General features: G+C 31.3%; 1 protein-coding gene across 2 annotated transcripts in view; it reads right to left on the minus strand.

Annotated features, from left to right (window-relative positions):
• The window catches only part of LOC111621009, a 28,681-nt gene that overhangs the window by 320 nt on the left and 8,940 nt on the right, over nt 1-19,421 (minus strand). The window contains exons 1-14 of one of the 2 annotated variants that reach the window (XM_023363043.1): nt 18,628-18,694; nt 13,478-13,592; nt 13,087-13,292; nt 12,818-13,015; nt 11,922-12,017; nt 10,789-10,881; nt 7,668-7,801; nt 7,451-7,568; nt 6,730-7,382; nt 6,369-6,667; nt 4,520-4,707; nt 4,238-4,443; nt 3,855-4,163; nt 1,514-1,571 (exon numbers count right to left, since the gene is read on the minus strand). In XM_023363043.1, coding sequence (XP_023218811.1) covers nt 1,514-1,571; nt 3,855-4,163; nt 4,238-4,443; nt 4,520-4,707; nt 6,369-6,667; nt 6,730-7,382; nt 7,451-7,568; nt 7,668-7,801; nt 10,789-10,881; nt 11,922-12,017; nt 12,818-13,015; nt 13,087-13,292; nt 13,478-13,592; nt 18,628-18,660 — 2,706 coding nt within the window. In that variant the 5' untranslated portion in view covers nt 18,661-18,694. Of the gene's footprint in view, nt 1-1,513; nt 1,572-3,854; nt 4,164-4,237; nt 4,444-4,519; nt 4,708-6,368; nt 6,668-6,729; nt 7,383-7,450; nt 7,569-7,667; nt 7,802-10,788; nt 10,882-11,921; nt 12,018-12,817; nt 13,016-13,086; nt 13,293-13,477; nt 13,593-18,627; nt 18,695-19,421 lie in introns of those variants that run through there. The other variant, XM_023363042.1, reaches the window with a different exon arrangement.

The raw sequence follows: 19,421 nt of genomic DNA on the forward strand, positions 1-19,421 counted from the left end.
CGACAGGAAATTTTGCCTTTTGTTTGCAACACGAGATTTGGGCGATCTGATGTCTCCCGGGAAGACTTTCTATGGGAACTGGCTCCTATTTACGTATTACCAACGTAAAGAAAACCCCGAAAACTCCACGTGGCCAACCCTTTGGACAGACGCGAACCCACGACCTATCAGTGTTTAATGGTTTTATCCTGGTAGGAGAAATTTCATCTTCACAAAGTGGCGGATACTTTCAGTAGATTCTGTGATCGTATGCTGCTTCGTGGGTAATTTTCCTTTTCCCACAGTAAAGGAAAATAATGAACAGAACACAGTAAAGTCTAATTGTCAGTCTTTTAACCCAGAGCACTGTCTCTGACACAATATGTTTTTTTGTATAATTCTTTCTCTCTTGGTTCTACATTAGGTTTTGAATGTATTTAGAAAACCGGAAAAGTACTACATTTTTGAATTGTTTGTTGTTAAAATATGAAGCTCTGTATAGATTATAGGTTCATCGAAAACAAATTTTTATATGAGAACGAACCACAATTTACATGTAGGAATTTAATAAAGGAAACACTACTTATCCAAAGATTTAAAGATCTAAAGGACTAAAAACACTACTAATCTTTAGATTAGTAGTGCTTTTATTCCTCTATTCCATGAAGCAGAGAATATTTGTTGAAAGAACCATATTTACTTAAAAGGAAGAGGATACACCTCGCAATTAGTCTATACTTTCTACCTTCGGTGGCACCTCTCACAAAGCAAAAAAGAAACACCTAGGTAATTGAAATCTCTCTAGCAAAGAAAGTTTCTCATTGAAAAGTAAGTTACTTTAATCCTAAAAAAGAGCGCTTCTTGTTTCTATGATGTGAGAATAGGAAGATTTTCTATCTGGTAATCCAACATCACGGTCGTAACATAAAATAAAGGGTGGAACTTACGTTATGACCTTTTGTCGAATATACAGGAATAACTTGCGTCATTTGTGGTAAATAATTAGCATTTCGACAAAGTAACTAACATTTGCATGAAAAAGGCTTCCTGTATATTCATAATCTATGTTGTTCAAAACACCAAGAAATGCACACCCCGCCCCTGTATTTCCGTCGAAATTGAAATAATAAACCAAAATCAAGCTATGATTTTTCGATTGATTCTTAGAATGCAAGCATAGTGCAGTAAAAGTATCACCCCTCATCTAAGAAGGGGTGATTCTTTTATTGCACTATGCTTACTATCTGAAAATATTATAAGGATTAAATTCGCATGGAATTATTTTTATATTATAATAGAAAAATTACGATGCATTGTGCTGAAAATAAATTTATATTATCTGTCAATATTTTCGAATTATGCTGTTGCATTCAATCATTTTAATAATAAAATTACTAGTAAGTTGTTTAGTAACAAAGCAAATTAGTTAAAGATTATATTTGTACTTTTTCAAGTAATAAGTAATATTTATCTGAATATAATAATCGATATTTTATCATCATACGAATACAGAAATAAATAAATAAATACTTACTTCATAACCAAGCTTCTTCAGAAATTGCCTTAAGAGAGGAGGTTCATCTCCAAAAAATCTAACAGAAAATTTAAAAATTAAACTGTAAATTAAGTTTAATTAAAAGTTATATTAAATTTTTAGATGTTTAAAAGTTATGAAGTGATTAAATTAAACGCTATGCCTAGAGATTCTTGTAAATAACGTACAGTACATGCTATAATGTTCTATGCGTATCGTTGTGTTTATAATTAAGGTGACAGCCTACCGCTCTGGAGGGCCCGAGCTCGAAAAACCCCAGGAATTTTTCAGAAGTGATCCTTCCGGATACGTCGGACCCCATCCCTTACCATCCAGTTGCCCAATTGTGGGCCTAGCCGAACTTATAACGGGCTTGCTTAGTGTTTACAGGGCTAAAAGAGTTTTAAAACAATGCCACTTTGTCTTATTTTGTCACACTATTTTTTATGTAATTATTAACAACGATATAATATACCCGCTTCTTAAGTTAAATCGAGTCTGCCATTGAAAGAAAATTGCAATTAAACAAGAAATTCAGGTCAAAAAATGAAGTGTCTTATTACTTCTAAGTTATAAAAGAATGATTAAATTTTATTCGTTCTAGATTTTAAAATACTGTAGAAGGTGAATAAGAATTAAAGTTTCTCGTGCAATTTATTATTTAAAAAGCCAGGAAAGTCTATTTTAGACTTTAGCAAAAAATAAAAATAAAAAACGGCCTTATATTTTCTAATTTTCATATCTTATATCTTAGAATACTTTTTTCAAGAAATACAGTAGAGTCTCTATAGTCCTGCAGAGTGTCGGATTACTGGACGACACGTCCGGTAATCCTCTGCAGGGAGGTTCTCATGAAATTTTCATGTTATTACTTGTCGATGAATAATGCAACAGAGATTGATGTACTGTACAGTACGTGTATACTGTCAGTCGCTAGTTGTTTGTTGTACGGTACGTGCGATTGGCAATCATCATTAATGTGATAAAGTAACCTGTGAATCAAGTGCGTTATTTTATTGTACAATACGTACTGTACATACAAAACCCAGTAATCCGACATCTGCCAGACATACGTCGGATTACTCCACTGTTACAAAAAAGAATGTGAAAAATGAATTTCAAGAACAAATTTATCGTTATTCTTTTTAGCCGGTGAAAGTTAATGAAACGAAAATTATAGCTCGGAGAAAACTGCTTCGTTCAGAATTAGTTTCTTGTTTTATATTATTTCCATATTCTTTAATAAATGCCTCTTATATAGGCGATTTAAAATTACATTGAAGACTTGGAAATTGGTTTATACGAAGGCATTATAAAATTTAAAGTATGTTTTCATCGAAACAGAACATGCTTTTCCTTACAGAAATGTTTTCAATGTCTGCAAAATCGAAGGAGGAAAAACTATCAGTTGAGAGAATGAATCTTATAAACAATTTGAACCAGGATATTTTTCTCTCATTCTTGCTGGCCAAGACCTAATATGAAAATAATTGAAGCCATAAATCCTCTAGTGCAATATGGTCTTGCATCTAAAAATCAATCAAGGAAAATTAATTATCTGAACTATTATTACAGAAAATTTCCTGAGAATTTTGCAATTAAAAAATCAATAGATTAACGTTAAAACTCGTACTCTCTATATTAATTGAAAGAAAGTTTCAGTTTTTCCGACTTAGGTTGAGTAATTGAAAGAAAGTTTCAGTTTTTCCGACTTAGTTTGAGGCAGGGGCTAAAAGTACGGTTCGGGTATCAAATTAAAGCTCTTATCTTGTAGATGGTGCCACTGAAGAGAGATTTCAGAAAAGTGAAAAGATTCGGGTGTGACGAAGTGGCAAAGATACAATATTAAGTCTATGGGACAAATATGACCTTATCCCATTCCATATTAACTTTAGTCCGAGCAATTTTGTTTTGTGTTTTGCAGTACTTTTATTGTTATAAATACTGATGTCAATATTTACTTACTAAGACCATTGTTTTTTTCACCGTCTCCCAACTCAGGGCTTTTGAGGGGATGAGAAATTGATGAGGTCATCAATTTCCCATCCCCTCAAAAGCCCTGATATTGGCAGATAGTTTCTTTTATTTTTATATAAATTATTGTTTATACTTGAAATATAAGCACTAGTATGTAAATGGTTTTGATTTTTGGTCTCTCTTGCAGAAAATAAATACAGTAAAACTTCTCTAAAGAAATATATATACTGTGTATTTACTAAATTATAAATGAAATTTTTCTTTATAATAAATCTATTAAAAATAAATTTATTTTACTTCAAATAAACTTTAATTATTAAAATACAATTAATTTCCTAGTTTTTTTAAATACTAGATTACTTACTTTGTAAGTTTTTGAACCCTTCCGGGACTGATTAACTCTAAAATTTCTTTTCTTAATCTGTCCCAATCTTTACTTTGCGATGTGCTGTGATGCCCTTTACTCGACCTCACGTGATTTTCGGTAGTAGTGCCACCCGAAGAAGATAACCGAACTAACTGCAACTGCTCCTGAACCCAACCGACATCTCTTCTTAAGCTATCTAATTCTTGTATCAACATCTGTTGAGTTCTCATTTCTGAAGACAAATGTGCAATGCTTCTAGCCAGTGTTATCACGTGAGATTCTAACCGTTGTAACCTCTTGCTAGCACTAAAACAGTTAAAAAATCAATATATTGTTTAGGAATAATCAAGTGGAATGTTAAATTCTGATGTAAAGTATACCAAGATTTGGAATCTTTCGATTTTCTTCTATCAGTATAGCCTCTTTTATCACGGAAACTGTGTGTACCTCTGCTTACGGAGCTTCTTCCAGTAAGTGATGATAAACTTCCATATACCCTTCTTCTAGATGGACGAAACAATTCCGAACTCGTTCGAGAATTTGTTGCATTGCAATTTGTTGGTTTCACACCCAATATACGAAGAATCTACATGAAAATTTTCATAATCTTAATAAAAATTAAATTTATTGGATCTAATCAATATTTTAATAATTAGACTAACTTCTGAGTACATGAGTTCTAATCCCTCTAATTGTTTTCGTATAACAGCAACTTCTGTATTGTCTAGATTACTCGTTGTAGCGCTACATTCGCTACTGTAATCGTCTGGTTCGTCTAATAAACTGTCCATATCCAATCCAGTAGTTGTAGAAGTCATGTCTGCATCTACGGACTCCGCATAAATAGGGCCTAGAAAAAAAGAAATTTGGTGTACATTTAAAATATATAGGTAAATAATTTAAGAAATGTAAAAGTATAATTTTCTCTTGCATCTTTCTGCAAAAGGATCTGTCATTGACAGCTGCTGTATGCGTCCCTTATCTCGTATAATGTATACCTCTCCGCGTAACAATTGAATGTGTAGGGTGCTGGGAAACTCTCTTCTGTCTCTCGTCGACGTCCGGAGGATCCGGCAATTAGGAACCTCGAAATTCGGCGAGACACCCAATCGCCACTTTCGTTAATGCGGCAGTTGGAGTGCTTGCATTCCTAACATATAATGCGTACCCCTGCAAAGTGCGGTTGGAAGGGTGTGAGGGACCCCCTACGACGAAGACCCCCGAAATCAGGCGATACACCTCCATACAAAGATTGACACAGATATTTTTTGCAAAGATAAGTAACGAGAACATTTGAAATTAAACACTTTAGTTTGCTTGAGAAGCAATAATTAAATATAAAATAAATATAAATTTATTTAATTATCTGTATCATAGTACAATTTTCAGTGTTTNTTTATTCTCTGTTATATTCTGTACAAGTAAATACTGTACATGTACAGTACAGTATTTTCTGAGGAAATACTCGTACTTATTTTTTTTAACCCCATTCCCGATAACTCGGCATTTTCACAAACTCGGCCACCCTTCGGTCCACATTAGGTCGAGTTTTCGAGGTTCTACTGTACTGTATTTTCATCTTGAAGAAAAATAATAAATATAAACATGGCCGACGGTATTTTCATCTGTTTTCATCGAATGTATTTTCATCTGTTTTTATTAGACAACCGTATTCTAATTTCTTTTATTCTTCAATTATTGCAGATTTTATAAAATAAATAAAGAATATAAACTGAATAAAAGCAATAAGATGCCTGCTTCTATTCCTTTATTTTATTTGTTGAGTGTGACTTGTCTACTTGTAACTTTCTTTTTTAATTTGGACTTTTTACATTGAAGGCAGTGAACCCACACAAATTCGTATTAAAAGAAACCTTTATTATAATCTTAACCTGTATGCTATTACTTAATGCTATAATGGCATAATTTAAAACAATGTTTTTGAATGTCTGTACCGAACATGTTGAGAGGTACAACGTAGCTGGGTCAGGGCATAAATTTATATAAATTAATTTTTAATGTGATTGTATAAATTAATATGCAATTTTTAATTTAGAATTTGTAACTTCTGAAGAGGAACTTTGGCTCGAAATGCTAAAAAGTAGTAGCTTACAGGTTAAGGTTATAATAAAGTTTTTTAATACGAATTTGTGTGGGTCCACTCCCTTCGATATAACAAGTCCTAGTTTAAAAGGCCCACCGATGCCCGAGTGGATTAAACCACAGAGAACTGAACATTGGAAGCGGGTTCGCGCCTCACCTTACCTTATGTTAGTAACACCTAAATAGGGACAAAAGACCTCCCGTGAGGTACATCCCCTCTGCAGATCGTCCATATGTCGCGTTGCAGTATACAAGTACAACCAAACCAAACAAAATCTAGTTAACAAGAAAGTCCAAGTAGACAAGTTGTACTCAACATGAATAAAAATGGTTCCATATTGGATGAAAGCTAAGAATATTATGAAGCTAATAATTATACAATTGAAAAGGAAAAAAAAAATAATTTACCTAATGATATTTTTGAAGATCGAACTCTTGGTGAAAGACGACCACTTTTGGTGCAATGGCCACTTTGATTGCTGAGGTTTGCTCCTATCATTCCTTGTCTATAAGAAGAACACATGCCAGAACGAGTACAAGGTTTATTTCTCATTTCCCAGAGCTTTGTTGGAGATTGAGATGTGGAACTCATGGATTTTCTGTTTTTTGAGGAACTCGATATATCTTGTCTGGAATCAGATATTGTAGATTTCTTTATGTAATCTTGACCGCCTTGCTCGATATTTGAGGGATTCAACATTGTGCTACTACAAAATACATTTTTAGTATTGTTCCACGATAATAATAGTTTAGAAAATAACAAACTTACCTCATAGAATGATGATATTTTGATTCTGGTGAAAGACATCTTCCGATTTCTGGGGTGTGAGGAGGCGATAGAGGAGGAAGGGGCGGTGTAATAGAAAAGCTTTCACTGCAAGTACCGTCGGTTTGCAAATTTACTATAGCATTTGCTTTAACGACAGCTTCTAATTTGTGGCTTTTGCGGTTCCCATTCGTGCTCTGATCAGAATCTAAGCTGCTGTCTAAAATGCTATCTACTGTACTGGGTCCACTGCTCTTTGCACCCGTTGGACTTTTGCTACCCATGATTCCACTATGCATAGTTCCTCTACCAGATTCTGAAGAACTCTTGTACTGTTCGCTCGAAGTATCCGTAGAATCGCGTAAAATATCCGGTTGAAAATAGCCCTCTTGAGTCTTGATCTTATTTTCAACCTCATTGATTCTTTCCTGATAACATCTTAAATTTCTTACAGAATGATAAGGCCCTTCTGAAGATGCAATGGAGGGTTGATCTTTAATTTCCTTTTCTTGTAATCGTGCAGCTGCACAATAGGGTAGATGTTTATAAGGGCTATTTTTATCGTCCTGATTACTTTTCCCTATAGAACTCTTTGGTAATATTTTATCATAGTTGTAAGTCGTTGTCATGTTATGTGACATATTTTCATAATTAGTCTAAAAAAATTTGTATATTTTAGCAAATATATTAATTATTCAGCAACAAATATAATACTTTTACTTACTCTGCTCATTAAATAATCACTCCAGCAAAGATTCTGTGTATCAACACTATTAGTTATCACTTTGTCCAAAACATTTGAAGAATTCTCATTGGATTCAACGATATTCTGGCGAAGTATTCTATTTATTCGTATTAAAAATCATTTTAGCATAAAAATTTTTGGGTAATTTTTAATATATATATAAATTTTTTTTAATCGAAAACAAATATTTTAACACCTTCCGTCTTCATTATCATTCGACGAGGTTGTCCCTTGTCTACTTCTACATCCTCCACCAGAAACGTTTATGATTTGTCCTCCTGTTTCATGTTTATCCGTGATGCTCCCTGGAATATCCGTTTCCGTTATCCTCTAGAAAATTACACACACAACATTATTTACAACTTACTTTCTCTAAATAAAAATATATGTATGATACATTAAATAACACGCAATACATGTGTTCGTGTTGGCTTCTATTTCGCTTAATATATCAAGGTGAGGTAAGGATTAAAAAACCAAATTTGGCTTGGTGGCTTGTATATGAGGGACATTGATGCTATTAAATTTTGGTGGCGTAAGGTCGAGAGGATGGAGAGATAGAAGGAGGTCATGTGTCTCGAGAGGAGTAGGACTTAATGACGAATAAAATCTCCATTAACATTCTTATAAAACTCACCCTTACCCTCAAAATTAAGTTTTTTTGCCATTTTATAATAATTAAAAATATATAAAGTTTTAATAGCAAAATCTGATAACAGATTGCGCCACGTACAATTTTATTTATTTTTTTTAATAATAGAAGTCATATATTTCTGTATATTTTAATAGTTCAATATATATTATCATATGCAATTCTTAAATTATTAATTCTCTAACTAAAACATCCCCCGAAATGTTCCCCCTCACTATTCGTGTACAGTAATTCCTCCATTTATGCGAATTCACTTTAATAGGGTTGAAAAATTTTTAAATAATTAACTTTATGGGAATAAACTATAGTTAAAATATAGAAAAAAGCTGCAATGTTAAATCACATTTTAATTTAAATTTAAAAGTTTGAATTGAAATCTCGTGACTTCTGGTATATAATTCGTTCGTATATAATTAATCCAAGCCTATTGTCCCTAAGCTTCCCTTACCTGATCTCGATTTCCAACTACTGTATATAATTACTTTCTCGTGATTAACGAAGGAGAGACAAGCAGACATGCGGACGGACGACAGTGGGAATGTATAGGTCTGCAAGAACCTATTTAGTCGCTGTTTTCATGGAACCAATTACTATATTTGGGCTATCATTTTCAAATTGCGGACCTATACATTTTCATTGTCGTACGTCTGTCCGTCTGTCTTTCGTTAATCTCAAGAACGGAATTAGATAGATAAAGATTCGGAGCGGTAATTAATCCTTACTAGTTAAAAATAATAATAATAAAATAAGGAATAAGTTACATGTGACATCTTGTTTAATGACATCATTAATATCTGATAATTGGCTTCGATAGTAGTTAATTAAAATAATTAAGCGTGGAACTTAAATATTAAACCTTTAAAATAAGCTGATTTAATCAAGATTTTTCGCATTCAATGAATAATATTCAGAGGAATATATTGATTGATAAGGGGGCAATAACCAATTCTCTGAAAATTCGTGGAAGATTCGTTTCTATTTAATTTTTTTCTTCTTAATTCCAAGTTTCTCACACGCATTGATTAGTACAGGTACTCAGAAGTCTCTGGTGAATATTCACGAATCAATGAACCTGATCATTCAGAAAAAAAAAAAGAGAAAAGAAAAAAAAATCACATTAATTAAATTTTTTTAAAGTCACTGGGCCAATGGTGAATCCATCTCAATTAACGTGACTTGTCTAATATACATTAAAAACACATTCTGGATTTTTTTTCCTACTGATTAAAGGTAAATTACCGTAATAAATTACTTGGGATAATCTGATAATATTACGTATGAAGTGTAGCGGATATCTCGATTATATGATACATTCCTTTCCAGAAGAATTCGCGTCATAAAGATTAAATATAATGGATGGTAATAAACGTAATGAATTTTCCTTTAATTTAATGACTATTTTTTTTCGTTTAAGGATCTGTATTTAATGTAAAATTTGATCAACTGTTTTGATCTTACATATTTTAATTGTTAAGCCAGCAATTGTTTATTGTGACGTCGTCAGAATTCGGGAGCTACAATTTGTAATCACGTGACTTCTGGCCCCTTATCTTTCTTTATCTGGTCTCGATTTTTGTCTACTTAACTACGTTCTCGAGATTAACAAAGGACAGACATACTGACGACCTAATTAACGTGTTGAGTGATAGAGTTTAGTAATGAGCATATTAAACTCTAACACTTAAATCGATTGAATAAAGCTATAAATTATGAAACAGAACAATTATGGTTCACTTTTAAACAAGAAAATGCTTTTGTTGAGCTCGAATGCACATTTCTAAAGCTTATTTTTGTCTTTGCTGCGTGGAAATGTTTACAAAACGAATGTTAAACAGACCAAAAACTGTAGAAAATCTTCTGTTCGGGAAGAAATGAGTTTCCTCCTCCTTAAATTACCCTTAAACTTTCTAACAATGGTTCTACCTTAACTCAGTTTTCATTTTAATTCATAAGAATTGCAAGTGTATTTACACAAACTTAAAATGTGTTACAGGGGAGAGCTGTGTAATTCCAGCCACAAAACACATCATTGTCTTTTCACGTGTATTACGTAAGCAGAGTTAAATAGTTGTCACCTATAATTTTTAATATTGTACTAAAAGAAAATAAGGTCACCCTATATAATGAAGATAGTCGAGGAGAGATATTGATTAAGGGGGAGATATTGATTGAAGGGTCTGTTTGTGGGTCTGCTCAATACTCGATTTAACGTTGAATGGGGGTAATTCCAAGAATATTGTAGTAAGTGCCATTGACTTTCATACATTTTTGGAAGCAGATTGCTCTGAAAATTTTATTGATTACTTAAATTCTATGAGTTATTTGGATTACTACTATTTCCTGTGTGCAAAGATCAAAAGGAATGCTTTGCTTTGATTTACCTCTTGCATGAAATAACCTCATATTCCCTTAAATAAAAGTAAAATTGAATAAAATCATTACTACAGATGAAATCAAACATAAACCATGCAGAAAATATGCATAAAATTAATGGATAAATTTATAAGAGTCTCCTTTAAACTTGATTTTTCAACATTCAATAATGAAAATTAGTTAATTAAAAGCATTTATAGTAATAAATCAAGAGTCGAAATGAGTGAAATATAGCTAAAAACATTATTTTTCAGTAAATATTGTTTAAAATATTTAGCAAAATTTCACTCACCACGTCACTAACGGATGTTGCCAATGCAGGATTGTCGACACCATCCCCTTTAGAAACTGAAGGCAACAATAATTTGTCAGACTCAGCTTCCTGCTAAAAAAAAGAAAGAGAAAGAAAATGTGCAAATAAATGAAATGACAAAGATTAAAACTAGTTTGTTTCTAAACCTTTACAAAATTCTCCTAATTCCAATTAGACCTAAATCCAATTATGAATCCAAAATCACGTTACAGAATCCTTTCAGAGGAGGACACCTTTCTCCTCATTATCGTCATTATTATTCTTACTTTTAAATATATGGCATAAATTTAATAAGAAAACAAGCGAAAATTGAAGGTCAATGTCCTATTTTTCATTAAATTTTTCTCTACACTTAACAAAGTTTTGTATGAATTTCATTTAGTTTCTGAGAAAATCAATTAAAAAGTAATGTAAGAGATTATTTACACAAAATAAATATTTGTTTTTTTAGCTGGAAAAAGCAATTATAAATTAAATTAAACTGAATAAACATCTGTTTGGTAAGTTAAAATGCCTGGACTCCATTTTATTATCAGTCCAGAGAATTTCTAAGTTACAGCTACGTGTAATGATATGAATGCAAGTACCACATTTAATCAAAATTTTACACAAATTTTTAAAAATTATCCTCAATCAATTGCCAAAACACCATTTTTTTTTTTTTTTTTTTTTAATTTTTCTACTTTTTTCCACATTGATTATCAAGAAGAAACATGTTGAAATGACTCAGAAAATCAGTTGTAAGCTTACAAGTAGGGCTTAGAATTAATATAAAACATTTGGAGACATACATTCTACAACTGTTTATGAATTAAGTTATGAAGAAAAATCCCTACTGAGACACGAAATATAATTTCCTATTCGCTTATAAAAAAAAAGTAGATTTAAATATAAAATAATGCTTATCTCACGTAGGTTAAACAAGACAATATTTCTTAAGATCTTAGAAAATTTATCAGCACTATGCTTAAAATTCTAAACAGGACACGTTCTTTAAACGAGTTAATCGTAAGTGAATCCCTATTTCACATGCGACATTTTGTTTTTTTTCCTCCCTCCTTTACAACGAAGAAGGATTCTACAAAAAAATCTAACAGTGATAAATCACTTACCTGAGGTCTATCTGTTTTCCTTACATTCGATGTAGTGGATGGATGAAGAAAAGATTTAATTCTTTGTTGAAGAGAACTGACCGATTTGAAGGTCGTCTAAAATTGAAAAGAGTTAACGTCAATGACATACATTCACATCGATTAACAAGTAGAAAGATGTCAAGCTGTGTCTGTATTTAAATTTATATAATAATAATAAATTTCTATTTTCTGTCTTAAATACCAATTAATTATTCAAACAAATTTCTGTCATTCTAACAAATCTATGTAGTCTACATTAAAATCATGTACAAAATCTGTGATGTCGATATTAAATTACGTAGACTTTCTATAACAAAGAGACATGTTTCGGTTATTTTTCTATACTTTGAAATGAAATTACTTGGATAAAATAAGATGACAACGTTATTACTGGACTTTCTTGGCATTTATTTTCATTTCTAGTAATTGCTACCATTACTTTTAAGCCTTCAGATTGGTTCGGGAGATATTAAGAAGAGGAGGCCGTATCTCTCGAACCAATTGTTTGATTTTTCTGAAAATTTCTAGAAACATTTCCTTTTAATACACGAACCATCCTGCAAAATTTTATAAATTTTGGACAAAAGATACAGGAGTTATTAAGTTTCAAAGTGGGTGAAAAAATCGTCCTCCCTCCCAAACACACTAATATCCATACATACAAAAAAAAAGTTATTGCATTTCTCTTGTTTCAACAATCCTCAAGTCCAAAAATGTAAAAATCTTGGAAGGAAGAGTTTTTTTTTTGACCGATTGCCATACTTTCCCTCTATTACATAACAGTCGGGAAGTAAAATATATTAATTAATATTTACTTCTTGACCTTTTCCATTTCTTTTTATTAAAAATAGAACATATTAATTAATTAATCTTACTTTCTGTTCCTCAATCCATGCTTGTGTTCTACAAGTTGGTATTTCTGAATCGTTGCAGTTCTGTTCTAAATCACCATTCTGGCAGAATTTAAATCCTTGAGACAACTTTGAAATTCCCAAAGAAGTAGGATTTGAATCGATTAATCGTCCCGCACTTGCAGCTTGGGTTGTTGTTGATGATGACGATGATCCCAGTTCCTAAATGTATTCATTATACATCGTTTAACAGTTTGAAATGTGTTACTTACACTTAAATAAAGCACACTTACAGCCTCCTGTCCATTTTTAGACAGTTCAGAAGTCTCTGGAGGAGCAGGAGAAGGACATCGACCTCTCGTTACAAGTGAATGCCTCAGCCCATTACTGGCTCCAAAAGGATAAGGTGGTGCTCTATACGGTGGAGGGCCTGACGATGGTTTAGGAGGTAACAAGGGTCTGGGAGAATACTGGCTGTTGGACAGATCTGGTTGACCAGCTATAAACAATAGATGAAACCATCTGTAACTATCCACTAATGATTTTTTCTTTGTGACTATTCTTAGTTCATTATCGTAAAATTTAAGAATTAACAGTTGTGACTTATAATAGAACAGTTGTGACTAAATATTCTTTAACCGTTTAAAATATATATAAATTTAAATATTGTATAATTTTATTTACCACAACGTCCTTGTGCGACTATTGATGTATCGACTTTTTCAGTCCTTGGAAATCCATTTTTCCAATTAGAAGAAGTGGCATTATCCGAATTGCCTCCAGCATTCTGTGCAGCTTGCTGTAAATATTGAAATTAATTTAATATTTCCTCACAAAACTCATAATCTAACACCTAAATAATTATATAGAATTAATTAATTCTTAAAAAAAATGATAAGTTTTACTGTTCGTTCTAGATCATTATGCAGTTGTTACATTGTTTAGAGAATTAATTTAGGCAATTTTTAATATAGTATTTAAATTTTTTTTAACCTTTCGAAGCTATTTTTAACCTCTATACATCATATTGATTGATAGTAATGATTTAAAAAAATGAAATGATAATAATAAACGCACTTTTAAACAATCGAACGAGATCAAAATACCAACAGGAGTGACAGAAATAACTCTAGAAAAAAAAAAAGAAATATCCTTTGATTCACTCGATGTCAGCGACCTAAAACATTACAGTAATAATAATAATAATAGCATAAAAAATAAAAGAATAGCTTAATAACGTACACGTTCGAGTTACATTCATGTTCATAATTTCGATCAGATACGTCAAGAAGCGTATCATTCGAGGACAATACTGCATTTGTTACTTAAATTATACAATTAACTTTAAGGAATTTCATTATAAAATTCTTTTTTCACAAACGAATTTATAATATAAATTGCAATTTCACAATATAAACTGCCGATATTCGACTGTAACTTTCAAAATTGGGACAATAACACTAGCGTATTATCATCTTACACTTGTTACACGAATTACTCGCTGTATATTGTCTGACAGCATCTGGTATCAAGTAAGGGTCACTGGAACTTCCGTGCTTTCCGAAACACGAAAACGTGATTGTTATTGATGTAAAGTCGTGAATAATTTCAATTGGTTACATCAAAAAAACACGTGTATACGCGTATACATAACTTCACAAAACGTCATTAATAATTACACATTTATGTATTTAACGAAGGAAGATATCCAGTGAAATGTAAAATTATTTTGATCGAAAATCATCGTATTTTAACAAAATTAAATCACACCTGATAGTTTACTTCGGCGATAATGATACCAGATGATGATTATCACGTATAGTAGCAGGTGTCATGTATTTAAGACATGATTTGGCCTCCATGCTCCCGGTATGATGAAACCACAGTTTCATCACGGCTATTCTAAGCAACTAACATGGCAAATTAAACGTTTAAATTTATGTAAATGACACAAAGGAATGGATTTTCTTTGAACTAGAATTTAAAAAAAAAATCCCTAAACTACCGATCTTACCTGCGTTTCTTCCATAACAAGCATCTAGTGTAGAATGAAGAGGATGGCACAATAGCCTTTCACTGCTACAACTATTGTATTACAGACATGAAGTCTGTCACACGATATAACCAGTCCTGCAACCGTAATCAATGAAGAAGGGTTTTAAAATATATCGGCGTGGGATACAAACTGAATCACAGTTGGCTTTTCCTTCCGACCCAATTATTATACGAACGTCCATATCAAGTCACGAAGCCCTTAAATAAAAAAAAAAAAAGAAAAGAAAAATGTCTCCCCCCCTCTTCGAGCTGGAACTAATTCTGTTGTGAATACTTACACCGGATACGTAATGCGTCCTTCGAAACGATAATTTATATAGAAAATTGTCCTAGAATTATTTAAATTACGATTAAATGCGCCAACTTAGAATTCTTCTTACGAGTTTTATAAATATGATCCTTTAAAGACTGAATTATAATGATATTTTTATCATAGATCCGGGTTCAAACTGTTTAAGATACTCAATCCAACATACAAACGGACGGTTGGTGCCATTACATTAACCATTTTCAAACGGTCAATTGAGATAATTTAGAGAAAAAAAACCTTGTAAAAATTTAATTTATACAATAGAAAAAGTGGAAAATACCTCAAACTTTAAGCAGATTATTTTGTTTAGTTTACAAAAAAGCAAGAATTACAAGCAGAAATCCTGTAAATTCTAAGTTATAGAGCAATAATTTAGATTTAAAAAAGGGAGGAGGTCCTTCGATTTTTGTTTAAATTAACTAATTGACAAAGGGGAAGGATATAATTTTAAATAAGGAATAAATCTGCGGCACAGTTTGACTTCCTGAATGCCAGATTATTTATTTAAAATTTTAATTTCTGTTTTTCGGTGGGTTCAAATTCAATAAGGTTAAATACGGCGCCACAATTAGGGAGTGGCCCGTCTTTTTGTATCTAGAATAATTATTCTAAGTGGAAACACCCGACACTCAATAACCTTCAACATTTTATGTACTTTTTAAAAAGCATAAAAATTGACTTTCTGATTTATAACTTCAACTTTTCGATTATTAAAGTACAATTTATTGGTTCCTTTTTTCTTTACACATGAGAAATCTACCGAAGAAAATAAGTTTATGTGCTGAATAATAATTATAATTTTGGTATTTTGCATCCAATTAGCGGATTAACTTTTTCTTTTTCTCACAATTTCGTTCGAAGTATAAATTAATTTATTCTAAATTGCTTCTTCGACTAATAAAAATTTGCTAAGTTCGTATGCTGTGTCCATCCATTGCTCATTTTCTTGATCATTTTAATAAAAATAATTAATTAATTATAATGTATTGAATTTATTTATGACGATAAATGCCATTTTGTTTTATATGCAGGGTGACCCAAAAGTCGTTTAACCGTATCTTGCTTATAGTACCGGGTGCGGTCTTATCTGTTGAAAATAAGAGAGAGTGTTCTTACATGCTATTGACATACAACATATATACATATATATATATATATATAGATATACATACAAACACAATATGTGCTATTTTGGTTAAGGATACGATAAGAGAAGAGAATTGCCATTGTTGCATTGTTTTATTCGTTTATAAATACTGTACACAGCTTAATTAATTAGCGAATAATCAATGATTAATTTTGATTTTTTAAAAATATTTTTATGAATTAAATTTCATTTAAATCCATAAAGATGTTTTTTTTTTCTTAATGGAGAAGATTAAGAAAAAAAAATTGATAATTTTAAGTTTTATATTGTTAAATTTTAAAATAAAACTTATTAAGAATTATTTTTAAGAAGTTTATTGAGAAATATTTTCTAAATTTGGCTCTTTTGGAACTGCTGGATCTATTTCTGGCTCCCTTAAAGGGCTGCAAACAACTTTCTAAGGGATCCAAGTACAGACATGTTTATCGTTTGACTTCAAGATTAGAGGAGTTTATGATGTTTTTTCCTAATTACTTTCATGCTAATACTTTCACACTAATGCTAATAAATTAAAATTTCGTTAAAAAATATGTTGCAAAATATTCACTATAAAAATACATGTAAAAATCCGATTTTATACACGCATTTTTTACCTTAATTTCCTTAAATTTACGAGAACAATGTGTAAAAAATAAATATATATTTTTTTTCAAAATAATCCTTAAAAATTCTAAAATTCCTAAGGGCAAGTAGATGCAGCCAGACAAACAGGATTAACTTAGGGCAAGGACGTTGAATGGCCTCAATGTTATTATTGGTGTTGAAACTGAAAATCTCTAACGGGAGGATCGTGATCATCTCTTAACATCCGGATATGCTTCTCTTGTAACTAGGTGTGTCCTGTCCAGGAGAAAATTAGGCCACAAACTTCTTGAACAGGATATAGTACCTCATTTTACATTCTGTGAGAACATTTTCCTCTTCTTTCAGACCCCTATACTTATCAATTATTATTATTATTATGTTATAGTTTCTTGGTTATGGTTAAACTTGATGCACCTTTTATTTTCCTTCGAGGTATGAAGTTTCACTATTAATTAAAATCTCTACTATTTAATATAATTCTTCGAATTAAATTCTAAATTTATCGTTTTGTTAAGAAATTTATCTGGAATTTTTATTTTTGTATGTGAATTTTATGTCAAATCGAAGAAAAAATTGTAAATTTAGCCATAATAATAATAATAATAATAATCTAGCTATGATCCGAACCCGTGTCTTTCCAGTATGATCTAAATATACTGACCCTTAAGATGTTGAATAAGTATATTTTTTTTACTTTATTCGGAGGATCCTATCCTATATGTGTATATAATTCTTAACTTTATCCATTGTACTGTGGGATCTGAACTCTTATCTCCCAACATAATTGTTAATTTTTACTCCATTACGCTGTTGTATCCGAATCCTTATTAATAAGAGAGTTTCGTTTGAAGGCACGAGTTCAGATCTTCAGATCTCACTTAAGATCGAATTTATCTTTACTGTTTTCAAGGGTAATTCAACTTAAACTACTCAGAGCAGAAACCTTTAAATGGAGGACCAGAAAACAAGAAATTATATTTTTCTACTCCATAAACATAAATTTCGTTTGTAAAAGTGTCGGAACGTAATCCTGTGATCACACACCAACTCTTAAGTACAGTACATATAAAACAACATTCCCAGACTCATTCTTGTTCCATGTCAACAAGTTCTTTACATGCTATTCATGTTATATTTTAATATTCCACTAAAGCAAACAGGTTCTTATCGATTAAAAAAAAAGGAAACAAAAGAAATTAACAAGGATAATTTAAATTCGTTTATTGTTTGTCACTCATTAATAACCTAATTAAACTTTATAACGACGTGATCACACGCGATCACATAATATTTGTAATGCATTCACCTCTGACCCTGTACTGTATATATATATTTAAATTAATTAAAAACCCTACAATATATATATATTTTTTTTAAAATTAAATAAGAATTTTACAACAATTTTGCAATTATAAACGTCAACTTTAGAACTCGAAAATTAAATAAAAAAATTGAGAAGAAACTACTCGAAAAGAACAACTCTTACGAACCTTTTTTTAGAGATAGATATACAATTATTAACTCAGTTAAAGAATTAATTAAGTTAATAAAATGTAACTTTATAGAAGACATATAAAAAAACGCAACAGAACAAGCGAAGCAACGAAGTGGCAAAGTATCAGAATGGACATTTCTTACCTGGTGTAACCAGCGAGTGGTTCTCACACCAACCACGAACATACCTTCGACTGTAATGCTTTGTACACGAGTGTAGTTGTTAGCCTCGTAGTCACTTACCTGGAGGTCGTGGTTAACATTCTTGGTCTGCATGAAGAGGTCACAGGTTATAGTACCGGGTGCGGTCTTATCTGTTGAAAATAAGAGAGAGTGTTCTTACATGCTATTGACATACAACATATATACATATATATATATATATATAGATATACATATNAACCTTCAACATTTTATGTACTTTTTAAAAAGCATAAAAATTGACTTTCTGATTTATAACTTCAACTTTTCGATTATTAAAGTACAATTTATTGGTTCCTTTTTTCTTTACACATGAGAAATCTACCGAAGAAAATAAGTTTATGTGCTGAATAATAATTATAATTTTGGTATTTTGCATCCAATTAGCGGATTAACTTTTTCTTTTTCTCACAATTTCGTTCGAAGTATAAATTAATTTATTCTAAATTGCTTCTTCGACTAATAAAAATTTGCTAAGTTCGTATGCTGTGTCCATCCATTGCTCATTTTCTTGATCATTTTAATAAAAATAATTAATTAATTATAATGTATTGAATTTATTTATGACGATAAATGCCATTTTGTTTTATATGCAGGGTGACCCAAAAGTCGTTTAACCGTATCTTGCTTTTTCAGCTGTTAAAAGTTCGTATGCTGTCTCTATGAATTGCTCTCCTTCTTAATCATTTTTATACAAAATAATTAATTAATTGTAATTTATTGAATTGTTTAGGATGAAAAATGTAATTTTATTTTATATGCAGGGTGGCCCCAAAAGTAAATTAACCGTTTGATACAATTCGGAACAAGTTCTTCCTTTACGTAATTGGCGTAAA

The sequence above is a fragment of the Centruroides sculpturatus genome, unplaced genomic scaffold (genome assembly GCF_000671375.1).
Source record: "Centruroides sculpturatus isolate CEXI.00-Female unplaced genomic scaffold, Cexi_2.0 scaffold245, whole genome shotgun sequence".
Lineage (NCBI taxonomy): Eukaryota > Metazoa > Arthropoda > Arachnida > Scorpiones > Buthidae > Centruroides > Centruroides sculpturatus.